The 25666-nt window shown below is 38.4% G+C and overlaps 3 protein-coding genes across 4 annotated transcripts in view; 1 reads left to right on the forward strand and 2 right to left on the reverse strand.

The window, feature by feature from the left end:
- Positions 1-15: 15 nt before the first annotated feature.
- LOC140744662 (uncharacterized) lies at positions 16-1895 on the reverse strand. 2 transcript variants are annotated; one of them, XM_073076273.1, is made up of 9 exons: positions 1794-1895; positions 1677-1708; positions 1580-1600; positions 1338-1496; positions 1076-1256; positions 712-962; positions 418-576; positions 216-333; positions 16-80 (listed from the first exon to the last, which is right to left on the reverse strand). In XM_073076273.1, the coding sequence occupies exons 3-9, from the start codon at positions 1592-1594 to the stop codon at positions 55-57; spliced, it is 909 nt and encodes a 302-aa protein (XP_072932374.1). In that variant the 5' UTR covers positions 1595-1600; positions 1677-1708; positions 1794-1895; the 3' UTR covers positions 16-54. The 2 variants fall into 2 exon arrangements, with proteins under 2 accessions (XP_072932374.1, XP_072932375.1); XM_073076274.1 differs by lacking the exon at positions 1580-1600.
- A 449-nt stretch (positions 1896-2344) lies between these two features.
- On the forward strand, positions 2345-5205 carry LOC140745029 (lipoma-preferred partner homolog). The gene is made up of 3 exons (XM_073076779.1): positions 2345-3254; positions 3613-3848; positions 4140-5205. The coding sequence occupies exons 1-3, from the start codon at positions 2478-2480 to the stop codon at positions 4378-4380; spliced, it is 1254 nt and encodes a 417-aa protein (XP_072932880.1). The 5' UTR covers positions 2345-2477; the 3' UTR covers positions 4381-5205.
- A 2194-nt stretch (positions 5206-7399) lies between these two features.
- Positions 7400-25666, reverse strand: part of nsl1 (non-specific lethal 1) — a 39959-nt gene continuing 21692 nt past the window's right edge. The window contains exons 5-13 of the mRNA XM_073076781.1: positions 21367-21563; positions 20802-20953; positions 18611-18781; positions 17900-17984; positions 17287-17424; positions 16590-16668; positions 15802-16041; positions 14947-15042; positions 7400-13097 (exon numbers count right to left, since the gene is read on the reverse strand). Coding sequence (XP_072932882.1) covers positions 12852-13097; positions 14947-15042; positions 15802-16041; positions 16590-16668; positions 17287-17424; positions 17900-17984; positions 18611-18781; positions 20802-20953; positions 21367-21563 — 1404 coding nt within the window. The 3' untranslated portion in view covers positions 7400-12851. The remainder of the gene's footprint in view (positions 13098-14946; positions 15043-15801; positions 16042-16589; positions 16669-17286; positions 17425-17899; positions 17985-18610; positions 18782-20801; positions 20954-21366; positions 21564-25666) is intronic.

A 25666-nucleotide genomic window follows, 5' to 3' on the forward strand; every position in this document is an offset into this window, starting at 1 on the left:
TATTTCTATTTATTTATTACTTAACAGGAAATAAACGACGAAATTTTACAAGTCTCAGGATTCATCTTCATTTGAAGCAACTGTAATAAAAACAAAATAAAATATATAATTTATGTGTTAAATACTTATTTAAAAAGTTATATTAAACGTCATTAAATAAACCCTAGTACAGGTTTGTTTAATGATCTTTAACATAATATATTCAAATAACAAACCGCTTATCGGCACGCCTGTTTCTTCAGTAGCTCCCTCCAAGCATTCAGGGCAAACAGTAGTTTCACATGGGTTCGGCGTTTGCGTCGGGAAGTAAGGAGTCAGTTCAACTGGTGGTGGCTATTAGGTTTCAAAGAATTAACTTTAGAATATATATTATAATTAGAAAATTATCATGTGCCATGATTTATGTATAGTATTTACCTCAAGACGGTACAAATATGACAATTTGCATGGATCCCACGTCGTGCATAATGTTGCGTTATGCATCATATCCTTTCGCGGTTCATCACCGAAATAGTCAAACGTGATCACTATGTTGTTGTCAATTGCACAGAAGTCTAGAAACTCATCCACTCCGACCTTTATCAAATTATATGCATAAATGAATGATTATTACGTTAGAAACAAGCATTTACTCAAGTATATTAGTGTAGGTATATAATTATTATAGATATGTACATTAAGCGGTTTTTGAAGATAATATTTATAGCAAACCTTTGTTTTGTTACCACAATCCAAGGTGCCATTTTGGAAGTAATTATTTTCCCGTTCTCCGTTACCTAGACAGAACATCCAACCTTCATGAAATGAGTACTCTATAGGAGCTACCTCAGCTTCAATGCAAGGATCGACGGGGATTTGGATGGATGGTTTCCCAAAAGTACATTTTCGTTCGTGCATGTTAGCTTGAACGCGATAAGCGTCTAGATCAGGCTCAGTACCTTCCGGGCATTTGTAGTAGTTTCCTGTAAATTACTAATGTTTCTTAGTATAGGTGCAAAATCAACAAATTATGTTCTTACATTGGTTTGATAAATTTTAAGCATTATAAATATAATTATTTTTAAGTCCATGATACCATTTTGTATAATGTAAACTGTCTTCTTGCTAGCGCTGATGACAGTCCTCACTGTCAATCCATTGCCACCACTCTTAATATTCTCCATCAATACCTCCTGAGCAGCCCTTTGTTCTCTAGACCATTTCGCAGCTTCTTCGGCTAGAATCTGACGACTAATTTTACCTTCTGACTGCGTAGACTGTAAGAATAACGTAGTATACCTAATAAAAATTGATCTTTAATTGACAGATTCAAACTTTTTTTTTCGTAAAATGTGTACCTGAGGAGGAGTCTCCATGATGACGTGTGGTCTTCCAAGAGTATGTTGCCAAATCAATTGTGCAGCGACTTTGTGCTTTGTACTATGATGTAGAGGCTGGATTTGAAGAATACCGTACCACGCCAACTCCCTGTAGACGCTATCCGGAAGGTAGCCCGTCTGAGATTTGTTTGTTTAAAAGTTCTAATTAGTTTAAATTTATCAATTACATTATTCTGAAAATTTTGAACAATATTACTTACAGGCATAAAATCCATATGCCACTGAAAAAGAAAACGAACATTATTAGGTTTAAACATTATTTTCGTTTCATTATTTATTAGACCATATTATACCTACTTCTTCCTCGGTAGGTTCCGTAACGCTTAACTCTGTAAATAGATAAAACGTGTTAAGGTACTAACACAGTTTTTTTCATTTAAACCAACACTTTAGAAAAGTGATTCACCATTATACCTTCATCTTCATTATCCGAATTTACTAAAAATACCTGTAAGAAAAATTGAGACTTAATTATTTATGACTTGATAAAATCATGTAATTAATCATTGTTCTTTCATGTTAACCTGTAGAACAATAAAAAATATGCATATTTCCTTGAAAATTATATTCATTGCCATAATCTCTAAACACTTAGATTTGAAAACATGTGCCACTTGCAAGCTGCTGTTTGTGCAATAGTAACATGTTATCAGAGAATTTTACGATTTTGTTAATTGGTCTTATTTATTACTTTTATGACGTCTAAATTGCCTTTTACGTTACAAAAATAAAATGAATTGCTTATTGCATAATATTTACAAATCTTGTTATTGAAATATTTTGTTTTTGTACTTTCTTAAATTATTTTTAACAACATCATTAATTAATTTAGTTTTCATAGCGTTAGTGAATTATTAATTATTTATAATATTATTATTTTTAACGTGTGCAGCTTGTTTTTCTCATAAAGCTTTTTAAATGACAGAAAAAGAAAAAAAATGACATCTACAAATATAGCAATACTATCCTTTATTGTCTTTAGCGGTTGTCAGATTTTTAATTTGTGTGTAATGATTTAAGGGAGTGCCGAATTTATTTTTTTGTTATTGATGAATAAAACCCTTTTAGTTGTGTGTAACACTTAAGGGAATCAGTAAAATGAATACTTTGGATAAACAATTAGCGGATCTGCGGATCTACGCTAACGAATTAGACGCTAAATTACAAGACGACATAAACGCCGCGAAGAAGAAACCATCGATTCCACCGAAAAAGTCGAAAGCGCCTCAGCCCCAGATACCGCAGAGCTACACCGTGAAGTCGGCTTGCGAGCCATCATACTCATCTCGGCTTGAGTACGGTAGTCGCACGAGTTCAACTTATTCCAACTTAGTTCCAGTGAAGAGCTGTATAGTTCGGAATTCTGCGCGATTGCGCAGCGGTGACGTGCTATTGTACAGTAACTTGCTTCCCCCGGGCGGGACGAACCATGTTTACTCCAACATTTCTATGCGTAACTCTGAAAGCTTCTACGACAGAGACGCGAGGTCGGAGGTGTCGCGAATCAGTGATTTGGGCGCGCAGTCCAACTACAGCGAGCTGAGGCGCCCGGGATCTGCTTACCCACCATCATCAGCGTCAGTCAACCCTCAGGACTTCTCTACATATGGTGGTTCACAAGTTTCATCCACCTATGAGTCATTGTATGAACCAATTAATCCCCGACCATGCAGTCAGCTTTCGGGGACTTCTCTCTACGGAGGATACGTTGGTACGACGGTGGAGCCCACACCAGAACCAGACGATGCTCTGTACTGTGGCAATTGCTACAGATGTGGCGAGAAGATTATGGGAGAGACCACAGGATGCACGGCCATGGAGAGAATATACCACATCAAGTGTTTCTGTTGTCAACAGTGTGGAATCAACTTGCAGGCATGTTTACTTACACTTATCTGTTTAATTAGTTACTCAATTAAGGTCTATTGTTTGTGTGTGAAAATGATAAGAAATAATAGGTTTAATCTATTGAACAAAATATATTTTGAATATTTTTTTTGTATGATTCAAAACTGTATGTCTAATATCAGGAGATGTGTGTGTGATAATAAATATGTGTACTCAAATATTCATTTTAGGACACATGTACCAATAAGTTATTTAAAGATGTCAAATGTAATCTGTCTTTAAATAAATTAAAAGACATAAATTAAATTTGGTAAGTTCACTTGAATTTACAATGTCACAATCAAGATTAATGCAAATGTTAAATGTAAATTAAAAAATCTTTCAGGGGCGACCATTTTATGCAGTTCAAGGGAAAGCTCTCTGCGAGAGGGATTACCTGGAAACATTGGAGAAGTGTTGCGTGTGTGGGGATCCCATCTTAGATCGTATATTGAGAGCTACAGGCAAACCATACCATCCACGTTGCTTCACCTGTGTGGTTTGCCAGAAGAGCTTGGATGGTATTCCATTCACAGTTGATGCTGTGAACCGTATTCATTGCATTGAGGATTTCCACAAAAGGTAATTTGGACTAAACAGTCTAAATCTAAATAAAATTGGAAAATTAACCTGTTTTTAAATCACTTTTTCTGAAGCTTATGAATTTATTGGCAGAATGAGACAACTGAATGACATTGTTATATATATGTATCTTGCCTAAAAACTATCTTGACATACTAGTTGTAGCTAAACATTTATTTTGAAACATGTTGGTATGAACATGGTTCCCAAGTGAAACTCTTTGTTCATTAATGAATACAACCTCCATGCCTATACATTCTATATATTCACTTGTTTATACAATATTTTCAGGTATGCACCACGTTGCGCTCGTTGTCGCGAGCCAATCGTACCGGAGAGTGGTGCAGAGGAGACTGTACGTATAGTCGCTCTGGATAAGAGCTTCCACATCGCCTGTTATGCTTGTGAAGACTGCGGTGCTTCCCTCTGCTCTCGACAGGAGGGCAGGGGTTGCTACCCTCTCGATGACCACCTGTATTGTCGGGAATGTAATGCTAGACGCATACAAGATTTATCCAGAAATATCAATTAAAGTATTTCAAAATAATCATCCGAAATTAAATGGTTAAAACTTAAAAGTATTGCATGCACGAACTAATACTAATAAAGATTTTGAAAAATAAGCTGACTCATACGCTCAGATATCATGCCTACAAAAGGGCCATTATAATAAAAACCGTAATAATATAAAGAGTTTGTCCTGTGCTTTTTTTGAGTTCAGAACTTACACATATTTTAAAAAGTAGAAACATTGCGTGATTGTTAGTAAAATAATGAGATTAAAATGGCCATGGGTATTAAGATTTTTTTTATAAATGTTTAATGTTGAACGAATATTACATTTTAGAGGAAACGAAATTAACCACAGAACTGTATTTGTTTTATACCCAATACAGGTCTGTGAAATTAACCATTTAAATTTCGAAATATATTAATGTTATAACGGTAGATATTGGTAGTTATTTAATATTTTAGCTCAATAGGCATGTTACATTATGTTCATGTAAGTCAATTTGTCGGAAATTAATCACTGCCGAATCTGTAGGGAGTTTTATATTGGAGACATTCTTGTACTTACTTTTATAGCTAAGGAAAGTACCATAAAATATTTAAGTTTTTGTCAGTATCTTCCAAGTATTCTTTTTCAAGACTGAAAAACAGTTTTAATGATAAATTAATTACACATACAATGTAACAATTTAACATCTCGTAATTTCAGCGCAGTGTGTAATTATTATATACATAGTTTATATTTGTGTGAAAAGTTATATTATTTAGAAATGATTTTGGCACGCTTTTATAAGCCCATTACATTATGATAATTAATAACACATGTAAAGTTATCAACCAATTATGTTACGATTTGAAGGTGGTAGAACCCTTTGTGGTTCGACTCCGGCGGCACCACCGCCACACCTATTTCTACCTTATAACAGCAGTGTTAGGCGCTGCTGTGTTCCGGTTTGAAGGGTATGGTAAGGGAGACAGACATTTCCGAGGCATTCCAGCTTAGTCCTCAGGGGTAGCAGCGCATCTGTGGCTGACCTCAGATAGGAATATCTAATCCTGTCTGGGGTTGATTACAGATGTCCATGGGCGGCAGTAGCCACTTACCATCAGGTGGACTGCATGCTCGTCTGCTCCTCCTATAATATAAAAAAAAAAAAAAAAAAAAACTAAGTTTTTGAGATACAGGCTGAAGTTATTTATAATTATAGTAGATTGAACATCACATACATTAGCTTATATAGATATGCTATTCACATACATGGTAATTAAATGTTAATCACACAAGTATTGTTTCTATAAATGATCTATAATAGATTTGTAGGACTAGAGATAATTAATAAGCTTACCACATTGTTTCACATTCCTTAATGCATTTTTATGGCTGTGTATAATTCACCATTTATTGTATTTCGCTTCAATGCAGTATTAATCTTTTCAAAGGTTGAAAATGTGATTTTTTTATATAAAATTTTGTACGATGATTTATAATTAATAATTAAGTATAAGTTAGCATTAATAATATGTTTTTACATTTTATTCCCCCTAAATATGAAAGGTGCCATGTATTTTCTGTATAGAACGGTTTTGCATTTAGTATTTACACTTTTATATTTTTTGTACTTTGTACTTATGCAATTTATGTTGTAACCATAGTTAATAGCTAGGTGTTAAGGTATTGTGAGTAGTTGTTAAGTGTTAGCGGCTTACTGTAGAGTATTATGTTAATATTTTTAACCATTAAACTTGAGATTCTAGTGTATTGTTCAGCAAACAGAATAATTGCTAAAAAGAAAAGCGTCGCAGTGGCGGCGATTTATTTAGAAAAGTAATATTATTCAAATATGAGTAAATAAATCCATGGAGAGGACAGATTGTGGTAGAAACGAAAATGTTATAGGAATATGTAGTTTGTCTGTAGATAAAAAAATATTTTAGCAAAATTTATTGAGGAGATAAGTTAACTAATAAATTGTTTAATAAAACAATGAGCAAGATTATTACGTAATAAGCTTTGAATTATTTTCGAGTTAACAATCAAATATGAATAATCTGCATACTACATACGGAGAACAAAGATATTGCGCAAAAAATCCTACACGAATGCATAATGTATGTAATGAACCATTGATTATGTGACATCCATTAATTATAACTATAATTAATTATGTCATCCATTAATTATAATTAATTATGTATTTCCTTGAAAAGAGTCACATTCATTTTATACATGTTGCACAGAAGTTTATTATTACTGAATAAATAAATATCAGCCAAAAAAAAATAATTAAAGTATGATATGTTACATAATATAGACATTGCTTCTAAGGCTCAATTTACATTGCCGCGGAATGGAAGCGAATTTTTGCAAACAAATTCTGCATAGCACAATGAACTGTATGTATTTTTTTTTTGCAAAAATTCGCTTCCATTCCATTCTGCGGCAATGTAAATTGAGCCTAATAAGTACATACATTTACATAGAATTTTCTCTGTGCTTGATAGAGCCCTTAAGTTTAAAAAATACCATTTCTCAAGTTTCGCTTGTCCCAAATGAGTATTAGTGCCGCTCGCACATTAGAAAGCAGTTCGTTCAGTGTAAAAGTCTACAGATGTAGCTAGTCATAATTCCTGTTAGTTCTCGAACTTCTCAACGTATGTTGTGATGTTTGACGTTGTAATTCTGTTAATGATTCCATAATAAAGGACGTATTTAAAAAAGATTTCTTTCTTTTACACCATTTACTACAGCTAATTTCGTTAAATTTAGCATAAATTATACATTCAAAAAGTTTCTTACTCATGTTAATGTGGGCTAGTGTCTTATTTGTATAGACTCATTTGAAATATAAATCAAGATAGTTTTTGTGTATAAATCTAATACTCACTTATGTGCATCTCTGACAGATTCCGAAAATAATTACATACTTTTTTCCAGTTTAAAATTTAAAATGTACATATAAAATTAACTTTTAGGGAAGCCAATGAAAAGGAGTAGGTATGAAGTCGGTTAAAAACTGAATATTAAATAAAACACACTAACATTTTCACTTGAATTAATCTTTTATTCTCATACTAACATATACACGACTTTTTTGCAGTCGCAAGCGTCTGACTCCAATCGTTACATCAAGTACTAAACTACACTTATCTATTAACAAGAAGACTTTGGCTTCTTAAGAAATTACAAACTTTTAGAAATTTTCAAAAATCATCTCCCACACAATTATATACAAAATACAAGCAAACTCCTTGTATTGACTTACAGGCAGAGAGAGAATATAACAATACGTGCAATTCTTATTATATAAAAATACAATGGAGAGCATCTTCAACCCTCGTATGGCGCCTCTACTACTTCATTCACACTTAAAATTAAAATGATAAATGTATGAAAATTCCCACATTCATTATTTTTGAAAAATAGGATCGCTAATTTTAATTATTTAAGATCACAATTTTGACATTTACAATATTTTCTCAAAATAAGTCATATTAATTGTAAAAGTGTATTTCTTCATGAACCTGCAAATCTTTTACACTCAAAAGCACTGATATAGCACACTAACGCCCTCCCATTGTAGCGGATGTATCCCGCATCTACATAACTTAGTAATAATATTATTGTGCTATGTACAAACGATCCACCGATACATCAAATACTAAAGTTGAATCAAACATAGCGAAGCTTTGTACAATAGGGTATAATAAAATGCAATTCCTCTCAATTTGTCTAAAGTCCGTTCCAAAAAATCCCTTTCACGCGCCATACAACCGCTCGGTATCACATTTCCGCCTAACTAAAGGAATATAATAGAAAATTATAAAAGTAAAAGAATATTTCGATGAAACCAAATATTTCGGTGGGTACAAATCAAGAGCATTCGTTATAATGCGAAAGGAATCCAATCTTGAACTGATACACATATGTAAAGTATCACCGAATTACCATGTACCTATATGCTCTTGGTCTGCAGTCACCTTTATTTACATGTTAATGAAAATAGCGAAAAATAATGTCCAACTGTCAATTATTGAAGGTAAACAGCGACGGAGATAGCAGTCAGCCGGAAAGAAAGGTGCTCTTAAAGAGATTCACATGAATATGTAACCAGTCTATACAGTTCCTAATCACTGCCCAAAAATATATTTACATATCGCTTCGCGCTGCGGGCTATGTTCTAATAGACGTTTAAAAAAGTTATCTAACATCGTAAATCTATCAACATTTAATACACTCGAGTAATACAAATTATCTCTATTTATCGTAGATTTAAATCGATAGACATTTCGTTGAAACAATTTGTTAGCGAGAATAGAGCAATATGAATAGGAGTTTGAGAATACTAATCTGTCGTACACGGCGTCCTAGGTTCGATTCGGCCACTACACGTCACAGTCTATGGCGTCCGATTTATGTTTTGTATTCTTTGTATAACCGCAAAAGTCTTGATACAAGGAAATAATTATTGTATTGTACATATACAGATACATTTGTATCTTTTTGGATAACAAGTAAATTTGTATACATTTACCTGGGTATGTATATTGCAATTCAAACACAATTTCATATATTATCTGCTTGATGGCAAATCTATCGATTTAAATCTACGCCTTCCATATTTTCGAATCAACCGAAAACTTACTACATAAGAAAAACTAGGCACCCACTTATAGGTTTATTCTACAAAATTCATAATGGATCTGACTGGAGAGGTCGGATTTGTCAAAACATATTACATTACAGTAATAAATATTACATGACCCGTAAGAAAAGAATCTACATCAAATTTTAAACCTTGTCATAAATCCTGATATATGTACCTATAATATATAATATAATAATAGAAGAAAATTATTTTACGGTGCAAGTTAATTTATATATTGGAATTTACTTCATTCCAATAATACTATAAAGATTATACTTATATCCAGCTACTATCCGACATTTATATTAGCAAGTACAAATATGTGACGCATAAATTAATTATTTAGACATATAACTACAAACACTGATGCATATTTGCTTTTCTATGGGTACTATTTTAGGATGCACAAAGAAATACGACATTGAACCAACCAATAAGCAACAAATAAACCTCTAAAAGTAAAACACATTCCACTTTTTTACAAATTACGATACAACTTTTGAAAGCGCTCGGGAATGTGAGATAGACCTAATTTACACATGAATGCGATAGCAAAGACAAGACTATTCGACAGATATATTCCTCACTCACTTCCCAATGTCACAAATACAGTAAAAATACATTTAACTTACATAGTATTATATAGATATATTAAATGTTTTTGCGTTGATACACAGCGATGCAGATTCAATACACAATAAGAACATTTCTCCCATAACATGTACGTCAAATAGCATTATAACAATTAAACTACGATAAACGTTCTCAAGGTACATAATAAACTTCAAGAATTGCTACTGACCAAGTGGGTATCTCATTATAATATATGATATACTAGCGTAATTCGACAAAAATTGATGATCTATGGGTAATCTAGAATATAACAGCAACTGGCGAATAATAATAACGGTAATAACATGAACACCACCATCAAAATAACTTAGATGTGACAACATTTACGGGGATGGGTACAATATTACACAAATATATAATCTATACATATAAGTAACCACTGGGGGTGTGTTTATGTAGGTACATTTAAAGGGGCAAATACTAAAGAACTGATAGTATGTATAAAGGGAAATGTGTTAATTTTGAAATAGTTTAGTGTTGAATGCTTCATGTTCCAACACAATCGTAATACACACACACTATTATTTGTATTTTTAAACTGACATATCACACTTAGAAATTATCTAGTGTAATAAATAAAGTGTATAGTTTTGAAACAATATTGAGTAATATTATATTGTTACCTATATTATGTGTAATGCAAAGATGGTTCTAATATGAATATTCATGAATAATTCAAACTAAGCACACTTCATTAAAATCATTGACAATATATATAATATGCTTATGCTAGATGTTTCGTAACTTGAGAATTAACATCAGATAAGGATGAATAATTAAAATTTTAAATTATCTCTCTGCGCATCTGTTGAATATCATGTATATTTGTTTAGAGTTTATTTATATAAATCTCGATTTTCTCTTAAAAGATGGGATTTGTGTTAATGCATCATACTGCGCTATGGTCCATAATTGAATTAAAAAAAAACGTTAAAATTCTGTAGTAATAGTTTATATAAATTATAGATAGGTTAGTGTTATTTTACACTTGCAAAGAAAATAATGTGAAACAAAATTTATTTTAGATTTTGAATAAATACATATTTCGCCAAAAAAGTGAAATATACTGTTTGTAGTATGTTATAAGGTATTATGTTGGTTGTAAATTATTATACTATACATTAACTTACATGCTACAATTTAACGAAGTAACATTATATAATGCCATGGTACACTAACATATTATTATAAAGCTTTCGAGTTGAAAAACACTGGCTTTGGATAGAAAATAATGTCCAACTTCATTATATTTACAGTTAACAAATCATGTTGCTTTTACTTACTCGCATTCTTGTAATAATATTATCCAAACAATCTACAAAACTATACTATACGCCAAAAATAATACCTCAAAACCTATGTATATTTTTAAGTTGTCAAATAGTTTCCAAAACAGTTTCAACGTCCAGATGATCTAAATAGTATTTTTGTGAAAAATCTATTTTTTATAAAATAAAAAAATCTAAACGCTATCTCAGAGGACCCATTTTTTCATATTGACAATGTTTACTATTTTAATATTTACTTCTAAAAATGGCTCTTAAGCCAAAATGGCCATGAGAACTACTATATAAATATAGTGAATTATAGTAATGTCCGCGTAAAACTGCTAGTCCGCTCTGAATATAGAAATGAGTCGCGTCGCCATAGCAAATTGTATGCTCGCAACAACTTCAAAGCGGACTAGCAGTTTGGCGCGGACTATACATCTTTACCAAATACATATTTTGGTTTAATTTTAGATTCCTTAACTGTACTGTTCATAAAATGTACATCAATTTAACTTCATTACTATATAATGAATTTACGTCAACTACTTATTAATTATACGAATTTAATGAATTGGCGTTGGATATTACAAAAATAAGGACGAAACTTGCTTGCAACTTAATTTATTTTAACGACTAGCTTCTTTATTTCAAAGATTTTACAATATGAAATTCTGCAAATTGAGATATATTCTGCATAGATACATGTGTTCAAAATTCAAAAAAAATGCCAGAAACAAAAAGAAAAATTGGAGATATAAATAGAAATCATCGTGATATCCCTAGTGTCGTCACGATTTCTATGACGTCCCGTAAAATATATTTTTTGTGTAAATTGTCTTTAAATATTGTGAAAATAAAGCGTCTAGCTTGTTTTACTAATTTCACAGTATGTACATTACAATAAGGGTCCGTTTTACGATTTTCGGTGCGGAACCATAAAAATACTTATTTGCCGTAGTCAACAATCAGCCATAAATGACTAATTTTTGAGAATAAACTAAAACTGCATACTGAATAGCCAATACATATTATGTCTCAACTCCACGATAAAAGCCTAAAATCATATAGCCCCTATAAATTAACGATGCATTATGAAATTGTGTATGATTCAATTAAATATTCAATGACGCTCGAAGCACAGAATATGTACATGTTTGAAAGAGTATAATCAAAGTTAATTAAATATTATATTTTTTTATTGTATACATGTATGAGCTTATAATTTTTCAAGTATTTCTATTTTCCCCTTCTACTCAATATTGAAAGCTATATAAATATTTACTTTACTAAAATGCAATTTTCTTATAACAAATTTTCTATATTTATTTCTGTATCTGATTCAAAGTTAAACCTGCTTGATGCCATAGAGAAAACACACGTAATAACACCCATTCCCTTTTCCGACCTACTATATTTCAAGGTCTACACATACTTACTCATACATGACACAATATGCACTTTTGTAGTAAAAATATTAACTGACTGACTGACGTCCGTAATTGATAATCAATCGAACGAAAAAAGATCTAAATTTAACAATTATTGTGTAGAAAACTAATCAAATTTCAAACATTTCTAGACAAAAATTGGTTGATTATTTTGCTGGCGATATTACTGACGGGCGTATTAATATGGAGTGACCATGTTAATTCAAATTTTAAGACCTATAATTGGACGTAGTTGCACGAAAAGGATCCAATCCACAATATGACTTCATATGGATCAGATCCTTTTTGCTTAACTATGCCCAATTGATCTGTAGATTTAATATTGTCGTAAACTTTTTTTTATTGACTCAATCATGTCACCATTTATGTATAAGTATGTGAAGACCCTTAAGACCATAACAAAAACCTTTCTTTACATAACTCAATATGACCACCTTTTTCTTGTACACTCAACATTAACAACTTCTCAATTATTACATCATCCCATCACACAGCTTATCTCAGTCCACTTCTACGTCTCTCACTTTTCTCCACACTGGGATTCCACTCTGCATCATCGGGATCATCACCATCAAACATCAACGGAGAGAGTGGTGACAATGTACTGCTTCGTTCATCTTCCTCCATGATCGGTGAGGGTTCTGGACTGCTCGGACGGTAGCCATCAGGCATCGAGGCCAACATATCCCGGTAAATGTCTTCAGGCAACGGGAAGTGTCGGGGAGAATACGGTCTCACTGTCTGGAATAAGATACGTGTTAAGATTGTCAGTGCGTTGTTAGTAGTGTATTAGAGGTGAAATCAAGCATAGAATATGTATGATCGGTGAATTAAATACAAGAGTGGTTGGTGGGTTATGATAGAACATTTGAAATTATTACCAGAGTTGAAATGAACATGCCATGTACATGTAAACATTACTAGCTTCAAAAATACAGTTATACGAAAAGGTATGTGAAAAAAAGAATTAAAAATTCAATTAATTAATCAAATATCCAGAATTATTTTATCTACATAAGCATTACCCACATTTTAGTGAAATTTAAGTTATGCAAGGGAATTGAAATATAAATTGTATGGTGCAGAATAAAATAATGTTCAAGGTGATGTTATACAGGGTGAATTTTTAAAACGGGCCTTCAGGGCCAAATCCGAAACTATAAGGATTAGCGAAAAATGCTGAAAGGAGTTACGAGGCCGATTTTGATAAAAACTATAAATGCATCATTACTTTTTTAAAATAACTTTTTCCCTAACCGGGAATCGAACGAGTTCATTTTAAAAAAATAATACACCCTCTATATTATTCCACTATCTGATAGTGTTGCTTATAAGGATCAAATTCTGGGAAGTAATGTTATGTGACAAATTAAAGGAAAAGGAAAATTTTGAAGAAAATACATATTTTTTCATACATTGACATACTAATCCTTAAGGATTATACATAACAAATGATTTATGTATAATTCTTTAAAAACATACATAAGTCACACCATTGAAGAATTTGTTGGTTAATCAACTAATTATTCGATGTTATGACCATGACTTACGGCTTAGTATGAGAAAGTAATAGTTTGGCAAATAAGTTACCGCCGTTTTTAGGATTATTTTTTTAATAGAAATAGATAACTGATTAAATAGTAAATTTTTATTGTGTGTTTTTTACAACTTCGTTTAAACGTTAAATATGATTTTCTTTATCTCTTTGTTTAGTAATCACTCGGATTTGACTCGAAAAAGTCATTTTTGCAAATAGTCAACTTTACGTCTGTATTAAACGAAACTCCGCCCATAGCAAGTTAAATCTATTATAATGGTCCTTAAAATAACCTTAACTAAGTCGGACATAAAAATAGAAATTTTTGGAGAACAAAACGTCCGCTTTCGAATGATTTGAAACATTGAGCCAAAAAAATTGTTAATACACGAATTGTTTAAATTGATGAATGGCGGGAACTTAACTGCCAAATTAGTATGAAAAAATATGTATTTTCTTAAAATTGAGGCTTTTCCTTTAGTTTGTCTTATATCATTACTTCCCAGATTTTGATCCTTATAAGCAACACTATCAGATAGTGGAATAATATAAAGGGTGTATTTTTTTTCAAAATGAACTCGTTCGATTCCCGGTTAGGGAAAAAGTTATTTTAAAAAAGTAATGATGCATTTATAGTTTTTATCAAAATCGGCCTCGTAACTCCTTTCAGCATTTTTCGCTAATCCTTATAGTTTCGGATTTGGCCCTGAAGGCCCGTTTTAAAAATTCACCCTGTATACATATATCCCGGAAACATAAAAAAACCCAAAACCTTAACCTATATGCCTATGTTGTATTTTTCTTTTCGTATTTGTGTTCTTACAGTTTCCAACAGTAAATTTTAGAACATGAACACCAATGCGGATAAATCTATACCTGGCTGTTGTTTATTTTTAAATTAACCTCAAACCTCTCAGCATTTGCATCTAATTTCAAATTCCGCCGTCAATTTCGGCCCATTTGAAAAATTCAACAAATATAATTACACCCAAAAAGCATCCCAAACTGCACTAAAAGCACCCAAACCGTGCGCAAACATCAAACACCACTCGCCTCATGTTCGAACGACGTCGACGGCTCAGAGTTCAGCATATGCGCCGGCAGAGGCTGCACGTGCGACAGCGGAGCATGCTGGACAGTCACCGCGTTCTGGAAATAGATATAAATAGATATATAGAACACTCTGAGGTGCCCCACCGCCACATCTATTTCTGCCTCATAACAGCAGTGTTAAACGCTGCTGTGTTCTGGTTTGAAGGGCGTGGTAAGGGAGACATACTTTTCCGAGGCGTTCCAGCTTAGTCCTCAGGAATAGTGACGCATCTGTGGCCGCGTATCTATAGTAAATGTATGTAAGTAGCGTACATACATTAACTATAGCCGTGTGTCCACCGCACGTCCGTCACCCAAGCACCGTTATCCCTGCCGCCGATATTTCGAGTAAATCGGCGTGACCGCTAGATCGGCAGCGAGATTTTTGAAGGCCGATGTGCCGGCAATATAAAACACGTTTGAACTTGTCCACACATGCCGTCACACAAATAACGGCTGGAACAAACTAAACCGGTGATTTCGGGGTCGGGGTGGACAAACGCTCGCCGTCACTTAATATTATAGTCGGCCCGAAATAATCTCGTTTTTGGTGACGGCGACGGTGGGTAAACATTCATAGCACATTAATTTTTATCGGGGAGCTTAGGCCCGTTTATTCATGAATAAATGACTTTTTATACATCTCTTTCACTCTAGTAGATTGTTTATATGATAAGCGTAGCGAAAAAATTGTAAGTCTATGGTACTGTACATGCGACAGCGGCGCGTGTTGCATATGCGACAGCGGCGCGTGCTGGACGCTCGCGTTCTGTGCTTGGGGGAGTAGCGTAGCGAAAAAAACCTATGGTTCCGTACATGGGGTAACGGCTGCACGTGCGACAGCGGCGCATGTTGCACGGTGACAGAGTTCTGCACATGCGACAGCGGCTGCACGTGCGACAGCGGCGCGTGCTGCATGTGCGGCTCGCTGTCATGCGTGACGTCATCGCTCTGTTGCACCCGTCTCGAGCGTTGTTTGCGTAGATATCGGCTCCGCTCGCGACTCTCCGCTCGCAGGTGACGCGCGTGTACCGCCAATTCTGATATGTCCTCCTCCTGGAAAAAAAATACAATATAAAACACTTCTTCATTATTTTTCTGTATGCTCATTGCATATTTGTTTAATAAAATATAAGTAATTAATTAAAACGTTTATTTATATTACTTGTATCATAAGTCACGCTATTGAAGATACACATGATATGAATATACAAAATTACTTTTAAAAAGCTTATGACGTACATTTTATACTTAATTTGAGGGTTTGAGTTAAGATATTACAAAAAACTGGAAACATGGAATAATGGACACCATATGCTGGCTAACAAAAATATTTACAAGATTGCTTAAAAAATGGTACAGATAATATGATCTAATGCTACAATTATACAGATGTCGTGTTGTATCAATTTGTACCAATAATTTTATAATAATAATTTGAAATATACACTGTATTTTTTTAAATCTCTTTTTAAGTACCGCAAAACAGGAAAAGTTCTGACGTCCTTACATAAACACAGATACTTTTTTACATATACATAGAAATATGTATGACTTTTCATGTTAATTAATATTAAAAGCTTAAAAAAGTATATAACACAAACCTCACTGTCCAAAGACATGCGATGTGATTTCATGACGCCGTTATTCATCGGCGCGTCTGGAATTTCCATTACACGCCATCTGTAACACAATGGCAATCAAACATTAGCAATTTGTATCATACGTTTACATATTGTACCATACATATAAATATAATATTATTATCTTATCATTAGATAATAATTAAAATTATATTTTTATTAGGCTTAATGTGGTTCGAAGTATAATCACCACATCTATTTTCAGCGTAATATTTTGCGTTTGGGGTGGCAGGGCGTGGATGCCGGGTAACTTACAAAAGTGTGCGAAAGAGCATATAAAACAGGAGTCCTAAAGGGTGTTGCTAAAGGGTTTTTAGGACACAGATGATCGCCTCATATGTGAGTCAGCTGGCCTTTACATCCACGCAACACGCAACACATGACACGCATGACATCCAACACCTGTTTGACGCTAAAAGTCCTGGTTCTAGCACTTTTTCAAGGTGGTAGATCCCTCTGAGATGCGACTCCGGCGGCACCGCTACGTATTTTTCTGCCTCATAACAGCAGTGTTAAACGCTGCTGTGTTCTGGTTAGAAGGGTGTGGTAAGGGAGACATCCTTTACGAGGCGTTTACGATTGCATGCTCGTCTGCTACTCCTATACTATAAAAAAATAAAAAAAAAATAGTGGATGAATTTTTGTGTGGAATACTGACTTGGGCGTAACGATCTCCTTGTAAGTGAGTATCTCGGGTCTAGTGTTGGCGGCCACGCTCTGCGGGATCACGATGTTGTCGATATCGTAAGATTGTCGTCGCCACGCGCGGGCCTCCGTACTTGGACGACCTCGCGGTCTGTGAATACCATGTAATAGAATTATAGATTGAGACAATTAATACAATGACAGGGATATATGTAAATTCGGAATATATACATTTATTGATTATGAGAATAATACTAAGCATATTTACGGGTATATACCAATGTTCCTACCTACCAATACCTAAGAAAATTAAATCAAATATGCATTTTATCAAATAAAATTAAATGCCAATAAAAAAAGAAGTTAATATCACTCAATGCTGCGCTAGGCATGATATAATCTCTAGGTTTAAAAACATGATTAGAATACTAGAAAACAAATGAAATAATGAAAAAGAAATATATTAGTACTATTCACGAAACATCTAACAATAACGCATAATTAAAACAGCTGCAATTGTTACCCTAAAAGAGCTTCGGCCAACATACCAATACAAATTAAATATGATGTACTTAAAGATGTTTGCATTTAAGATTTTGAAGAAGTAATAGTATCGTCATCATTACCTCTCATGATTGGACATTGATGTGTCGTCATCTCTGTCTCTCTCCTTGATCTTCCTCGATAGCGGAGGCCTTCCCCTTTTCATGCCTGAAAAAACGTTTAAAATTGATTAGATTGATTATATTTGAACCTGACGATAAAGCAGACGTGCTAACTGATGGAAAGTAGTCAACGTCGCCTATGGACATTTGCAACACCAGAGGCGTCGCCAATGCATCGCCGGCTTTGAAGGAGAGCTCTTTTTGCACCTTTTTTGAAGAGCCCCATGTCATAGCGCTCCGGGAATACATCAGAAGGAAGTTCATTCTACATCTTGCACGTCCGTGGCAAGAACGTCCGCGCAAATCGAACCGTGGAGGACCGCCACGAGTCCAGTTGGTGTGGATGGAACTTCATCCTTCGGCGAGTGGTGCGATGGAGGAACGGTGATGTAGGCACCAGAAGGCAGGCATTTGACATGATGAAAGAATTTTATTAGGTGAGTTATATACTAGTTGGGAGTCGCCAGAATTCAATTTGAATAAAAAATGTCACACTCATTATTACTGCACATCGCATAGTTTAGCTTACAAGGATCTAATTCTGGGGAGTCATCATAAAATACATTTCTATGGTTGAGCTCTTGTTTAAAATTATAAATATTTTTTATGAAAAATATTGTTATTCTTAAAGCAAAGTCATATGGGTATTATAAATTAAGGTGAGCTACTCACGTTTAGTATGCTTCGCGGAGGGTTTAGGCGCCGGCTGCACTGCGACCGTGGGGACGGGCGCAGGCGTTCTCGTCGACGCGGAGTGGTGCGCACCGCGCCAGGCCTTAGTGAAGCGCGACCGGAACCACGGCCGCGACGCAAGCGCGTCCAGGTGTACGGATGGGGGCACGTCTGTGGATATTGAGAATATTTGTTTTTATGATCTGATCATTACATGATCGATGCTTCACATGTATACACACAGTGAATTATATTAGACACTCATTAATCGTGTGATAAATTTTAAGTAGCTTAAAGTGATAAAGTTGCTATTCAACTTGATGTTGTTAAGCTACTCTAAATTATAATCCGAGCTTCTTACTCCCCCGCATGTCACTGGGCGCGGGCCACTAGAGCCACGCTACGCACCCCACATGCTGCTCGGCACGGGGCACCAGAGTAACGCTCCTCATCCAACATGTCGCTCTGGAGCCACGCCACTCACCCCACGTGGCACAGCAGAGTGACTCTCACCCCACATGGGGCACAGCGGGGTGACACTCGCCCCACACGTCGCACCGGGGACACTCACCGCGCATGTCGCTGAGCACGGCGTGGTGGCCGGGGTCGGCGAGCGCGAGGCGCGCGGCGGGCGGCAGGGTGCAGCGCGCGGGGGCACACTCGCACCGGGGACACTCACCGCGCATGTCGCTGAGCACGGCGTGGTGGCCGGGGTCGGCGAGCGCGAGGCGCGCGGCGGGCGGCAGGGTGCAGCGCGCGGGGGCACACTCGCACCGGGGACACTCACCGCGCATGTCGCTGAGCACGGCGTGGTGGCCGGGGTCGGCGAGCGCGAGGCGCGCGGCGGGCGGCAGGGTGCAGCGCGCGGGGGCACACTCGCACCGGGGACACTCACCGCGCATGTCGCTGAGCACGGCGTGGTGGCCGGGGTCGGCGAGCGCGAGGCGCGCGGCGGGCGGCAGGGTGCAGCGCGCGGGGGCACACTCGCACCGGGGACACTCACCGCGCATGTCGCTGAGCACGGCGTGGTGGCCGGGGTCGGCGAGCGCGAGGCGCGCGGCGGGCGGCAGGGTGCAGCGCGCGGGGGCACACTCGCACCGGGGACACTCACCGCGCATGTCGCTGAGCACGGCGTGGTGGCCGGGGTCGGCGAGCGCGAGGCGCGCGGCGGGCGGCAGGGTGCAGCGCGCGGGGGCACACTCGCACCGGGGACACTCACCGCGCATGTCGCTGAGCACGGCGTGGTGGCCGGGGTCGGCGAGCGCGAGGCGCGCGGCGGGCGGCAGGGTGCAGCGCGCGGGGGCACACTCGCACCGGGGACACTCACCGCGCATGTCGCTGAGCACGGCGTGGTGGCCGGGGTCGGCGAGCGCGAGGCGCGCGGCGGGCGGCAGGGTGCAGCGCGCGGGGGCACACTCGCACCGGGGACACTCACCGCGCATGTCGCTGAGCACGGCGTGGTGGCCGGGGTCGGCGAGCGCGAGGCGCGCGGCGGGCGGCAGGGTGCAGCGCGCGGGGGCACACTCGCACCGGGGACACTCACCGCGCATGTCGCTGAGCACGGCGTGGTGGCCGGGGTCGGCGAGCGCGAGGCGCGCGGCGGGCGGCAGGGTGCAGCGCGCGGGGGCACACTCGCACCGGGGACACTCACCGCGCATGTCGCTGAGCACGGCGTGGTGGCCGGGGTCGGCGAGCGCGAGGCGCGCGGCGGGCGGCAGGGTGCAGCGCGCGGGGGCACACTCGCACCGGGGACACTCACCGCGCATGTCGCTGAGCACGGCGTGGTGGCCGGGGTCGGCGAGCGCGAGGCGCGCGGCGGGCGGCAGGGTGCAGCGCGCGGGGGCACACTCGCACCGGGGACACTCACCGCGCATGTCGCTGAGCACGGCGTGGTGGCCGGGGTCGGCGAGCGCGAGGCGCGCGGCGGGCGGCAGGGTGCAGCGCGCGGGGGCACACTCGCACCGGGGACACTCACCGCGCATGTCGCTGAGCACGGCGTGGTGGCCGGGGTCGGCGAGCGCGAGGCGCGCGGCGGGCGGCAGGGTGCAGCGCGCGGGGGCACACTCGCACCGGGGACACTCACCGCGCATGTCGCTGAGCACGGCGTGGTGGCCGGGGTCGGCGAGCGCGAGGCGCGCGGCGGGCGGCAGGGTGCAGCGCGCGGGGGCACACTCGCACCGGGGACACTCACCGCGCATGTCGCTGAGCACGGCGTGGTGGCCGGGGTCGGCGAGCGCGAGGCGCGCGGCGGGCGGCAGGGTGCAGCGCGGCGGCGGCGGCTGCGTGCTGTCCGCGCGGCCGGTGCACACCGCGCAACTCTCCGTCGGGTACATGCACGTGCATCTGGGAACACGGGGGACATAAGTTTTATTACATAAATTTTCTCAATAAGATACCCGATATTCTTTATTATTTAGCATAGACAAACAAACGAATTAAGCTACATAGATGTAGGTAATAGATTTCAGACAAGAAAAAAATACAGAAAGTCAAAGAGCTCTCAAAAAGATTCTCAGTTAGGACTGTGATTTGATACGGTACTATGATTCAAATGTCACCCACAAGTTTAAATCTTATGTAATTTCTTTTGAAATCTTGCATATCAAAGGACAATATACAATAGTAAAGGCGAAAAACCACTTGTGAATAACATTTAACATCTTACCGGGGGATCGTACGATGTTTTCCTTCGAAGTAGGTTACACTCAGGAATTATCTTGAAACCTTGAAGCTCCTAATGAAACCAGTCCACTCACCGTATGTCCGAAGGTTTAGCAGCCTTAGTGGTAGCGATGTGGAGATTTTGCATCTGCAGTAGTTTGCGCTTTTTGAAGGTTTCGCGGCGAAGTGGGCGAATGCGAGCGCACGTGCACGGAGGGTCATCACCCGGCAAGTTCCCGCCGTAGCCTTTGGGCACCCCTTCGAACTCCACCGGGCCCTTGGCTGTGCGCACCTGGAAACCGGCAACACGAGAGTATTTTATGAGTTTGAAAAAAACAAACGAGTATGCATTCCATCTGATTGGCTGCTGCCTCCCCATGGACATCTGTAATCAACCCCGGATAGGATTAGATATTCCCTGAGGTCGGCCACAGATGCACCGCCATCCCTGTGACTGAGATGGAACGCCTCGGAAAAGTATGTCTCCCTTACCACACCCTTCAAACTATAAAACACAGCAACACTTAACACTGCTGTTATTAGGTAGACATAGGTGTGGCGGCATATGAACATTTATAACCCTGCCTAAAGCCGATTACAGATGCGTTGTAACTCCTAAGGATTACAATGGTCGTTTCATATGTAAGTTAGCCAATATCCAAACCCTTTCACCGAAACGCACGAACATTTTTACGCTAGAAATAGGTTGGGCGATGGTACGTCCCCAACTCTACCACTTCCAAACAACAGTTCCCATATATGTATTTCTTCTGTAGCTTACAAAATACATTTTATTCCCATTAGTTCTGTTAAAGATTTTTTTATATGTAACCTAACTATAAGGCAGACGGGCTACCTGATGGAAAGCAGTCACTGTCGCTTATGGACATTTGCAATACCAGAGGAATCGCCAATGCATCACCGGCTTTGAAGGAGAGCTCGTTTTACACCCCTCTTGAAGAGCCCCATGTCACACTCTTGAGGGAATACCACAGGAGGAAGTTCGTTCCACATTTTGCACGTACGCGGCAAAAATGAACGTTCAAACCGAACCGTGGAGGACCGCCACGGGTCCAGTTGATGTGGATGGAACTTCATCCTTTGGTAAGTGGTGCGATGAAGGAAAAGCGACGTAGGCACCAGATCAAACAGTTCCTCAGAACACTCACCAAAATTTTAATAATCGATATTTTACATCGCGTATCTAATAGTTTCAACTACGTATATTTATATTTTACATTCCATTAATACAATCATCCCTAGTCATTAATGAAGTTTCTATACTATACTACTAAACTTTAAAACCAGAAAAAACTTTTACATAGTGTGCATAACATTACGACATTCTAACCATTGCGACAAACGAGACATCGTTAATAATAGTTGAAACCAAGAGAATGACCTCCGCTAAATAAAATATTTTATAAGCCGACACCGTTCAATATTGCTCCGCTACAGGTAAGCGCATTAGGTAAATCGATATGCCTACGATTTCCTGACAATATTTGTGTGATTCATAAGTAGGTATTACGCACACAAACCTGATGTCGAATGGAAAGTAATTATGTACATAATTATTAAGCCTACGTCATCAACACTACAGTCCCACTGCTGGGTACGTGTCTCCTCTCAGAATGAGGAAGTTTATAGTCCACCGTGCTGGTCCGTAGATTAATAGGCTACAGACACCCTTGAAACCTTTTTTACGAACTGTCTGACGTGCAGTTTTCCTCACGATGTTTTTTCTTAATCGTTTAAGGAATACAAGTCTTGTCACTTAATTTTGAAAAATCTGCGGTACATGCCTGGGATTCGAACTTTGGACCACCAGATTGAGAGGGCTATTTCTATGGACTGCTTCACTAATTCATTATACAGTCAGATCTAATCTATGACATATTAAACACCTTGGCACTTGTAAGCCCGTCATCAAGGACGTAGGACTAACATGATATTTTACGATGGAAGTACAAGGAAAATGATTACGATTTCCCTTGCTTCGGTATGTTGATGATGTTGATGTAAAATTATACACTTGACCGGTTGATTTTCTTTGTTTGTTGTTAATAACGTGACTGAGATAGAAACTTCATCAGTAACTACAAATTGTAGAGATATAAGCCCGGTTACTACAATAGAAATGACTGAATGATCTGAATATCGATTTTTAGGGAGTCACATATTTGTAGGTATACGATTTACTAAAAAAATAGCGGATGTAAATAGCTACCTAATATCTAATACCTTTCGAAGATAATCTTAAAAATATAAGTGAAAATAATATCACACATGATAAAAACGACATTACAATTTTAAGATACAACATACGACGAAAACATGTGTGATCTCAACCGCACAACCGAGACACCGAGGCCACGTATGTGTTTCCGTACTTCAAAAGACGTAACCTTCTGCTCGAGTAATTAGTCTCTCAGACCTTAGTACATTGGATCATCTGGATTTGACCTACTTTCGCATCTCTTTAATGCCTCTGAATAGGCGAAAGTATACCCACTACAGGCAACTCCCTCTCCCCTTTCCAACCCCCTCTGTCCTGATAAACAAATTGAAATTTCCTGCAACAACTTCCATTTTCAATTGCATTTGAACAGGCAGTCTGAAATGCTTAAACAAGTACTTATCATAACACGATAAAATAACATTTCTTTTAAACCTACATTTAGGTTTATCGACTTTTCTAAGTACTAGCACAGTATCTATATTATAGATATTTGTACCGTGGTACTAGGCTATGAAATAATTTAGATGGCATACATGCAACTAAGCAAACACCATAGTTAACGGCAGGGTTTCTCAAAGTGATTCACGCGTTCCCCTTACAAAACGGAAGATATTCGTAGGGGGCACACGACGTTGGTCCCTGTAGTTCCGGTACCAGATTAGGGCTACGGTATCCCCTGCCTGTCGTAAGAGGCGACTAAAAGGGGCTTCCGGAGTTGCCGGCGGCATGAGTGGGAGCTCGAACCGTCCGGAAAACAACCCCGGGAAGGACGGCAGATGTGTGGTCGCATGCCGTCGTAAACACCAGATGTGCGGGAGGAGCGTAAAGTGCTTCCTCCAGGGCAGAGGAGATCCTGGAGTTCTCCACCAAGCACTGAGGACGGCCACCGGAGGGAGGGGGGGGTTGGGGGTGTTTAGTGCGGTAAAAATCCCACATAACCCCGCGTCGCTCTCACTTCGTCGGGTACCTTTTGAAGGTTTCCCCCTCGAAAACAAAAAAGGGGGTACACGACAAAACAAAATATACATAATTTTGTCGTACACTTGATGGTGTATACTTCGTTGATCTTATAATAAAATAGATATCACTATCATGGGTTACACACGTGGCCAAATGTGACAAAATTGACCCTAGAGTCACTTCAACGTACAAAACGATATAAGCCTTCTGATTACGTTAATTGATATATTTAAAATACATGAAGTTTATTATTTTTGTTATTGTATTATTTTCTTAATAAAACAAATTTCATTGTTTAAATATTATCATTCCCAAGAGTTTTCTTATTGTTTCAAAAATATAATAGGGGTACGTAAAGCTAAAGTTTGAGAAGCCCTTGTTTACGTAGAGCTCAGTAACTTAAGGTAAAACGGAGGTCGTTGACTCTCCGTAAATAGAGCATTGGGGTCAGCTGATAAGTGATACAACATCAGATAGGCGAATTATTCATGGCTGTAGAGTGTAAACCGTTGGTAAGGGTTTTTATTAATTTTATTCATGATCAACACATGTTTGTTATACGCTTTTTTTAAATACAGCTTACAACGATTTAATATGTATTTTTTTATGACGGATACTATAGCTTCCTTAAAAATACAGGGTTTTGTGTTCGATTCAAGGCCTGTCCAACTTATAAATGATAAATTAAGATTTTTCTTTTGGATCTAGGTCGTTGTCTATTTATTTTTCTGTGTGGATGACACCCACGAAATAGAGAACCCTAAGTTGGAAAAGCGTAACCTAGCAATATACAGAGAAATCATACAATCTCCATATTGTTAAGCGAATAGGTACACAATGAATACGCTAGGTCGGCACTGAAATATTGTATGAACTACGAACAAGGACTGAAATTTACATAACAGAAAACTAAAAAACCATAGTCCTTTGTTCGTCGTGGGTGAGGCAAAGTTTAATATTTTTTATATTATAATATAAAAAATACTTTATTACGTAGCGCTATACATACAATTAATAAAATATTATGTACATAATATTATAAAGATTTATTTCTTTCTAGATTTCATTACATTCTTGAAAAAAACAGTACCTACGGCGCGCGTGACGTATCGACGGCGTATCAAAAACTATATCGTTAGGTCACCCACCACGGAGCGTGGTCAGTTTACGAATGAGTTGATGGCAAATACTTT

This window comes from Epargyreus clarus, unplaced genomic scaffold (genome assembly GCF_041222505.1).
Source record: "Epargyreus clarus isolate Ecla_fem2 unplaced genomic scaffold, WU_Ecla_fem_2.2 ptg000009l, whole genome shotgun sequence".
Classification (NCBI taxonomy): domain Eukaryota; kingdom Metazoa; phylum Arthropoda; class Insecta; order Lepidoptera; family Hesperiidae; genus Epargyreus; species Epargyreus clarus.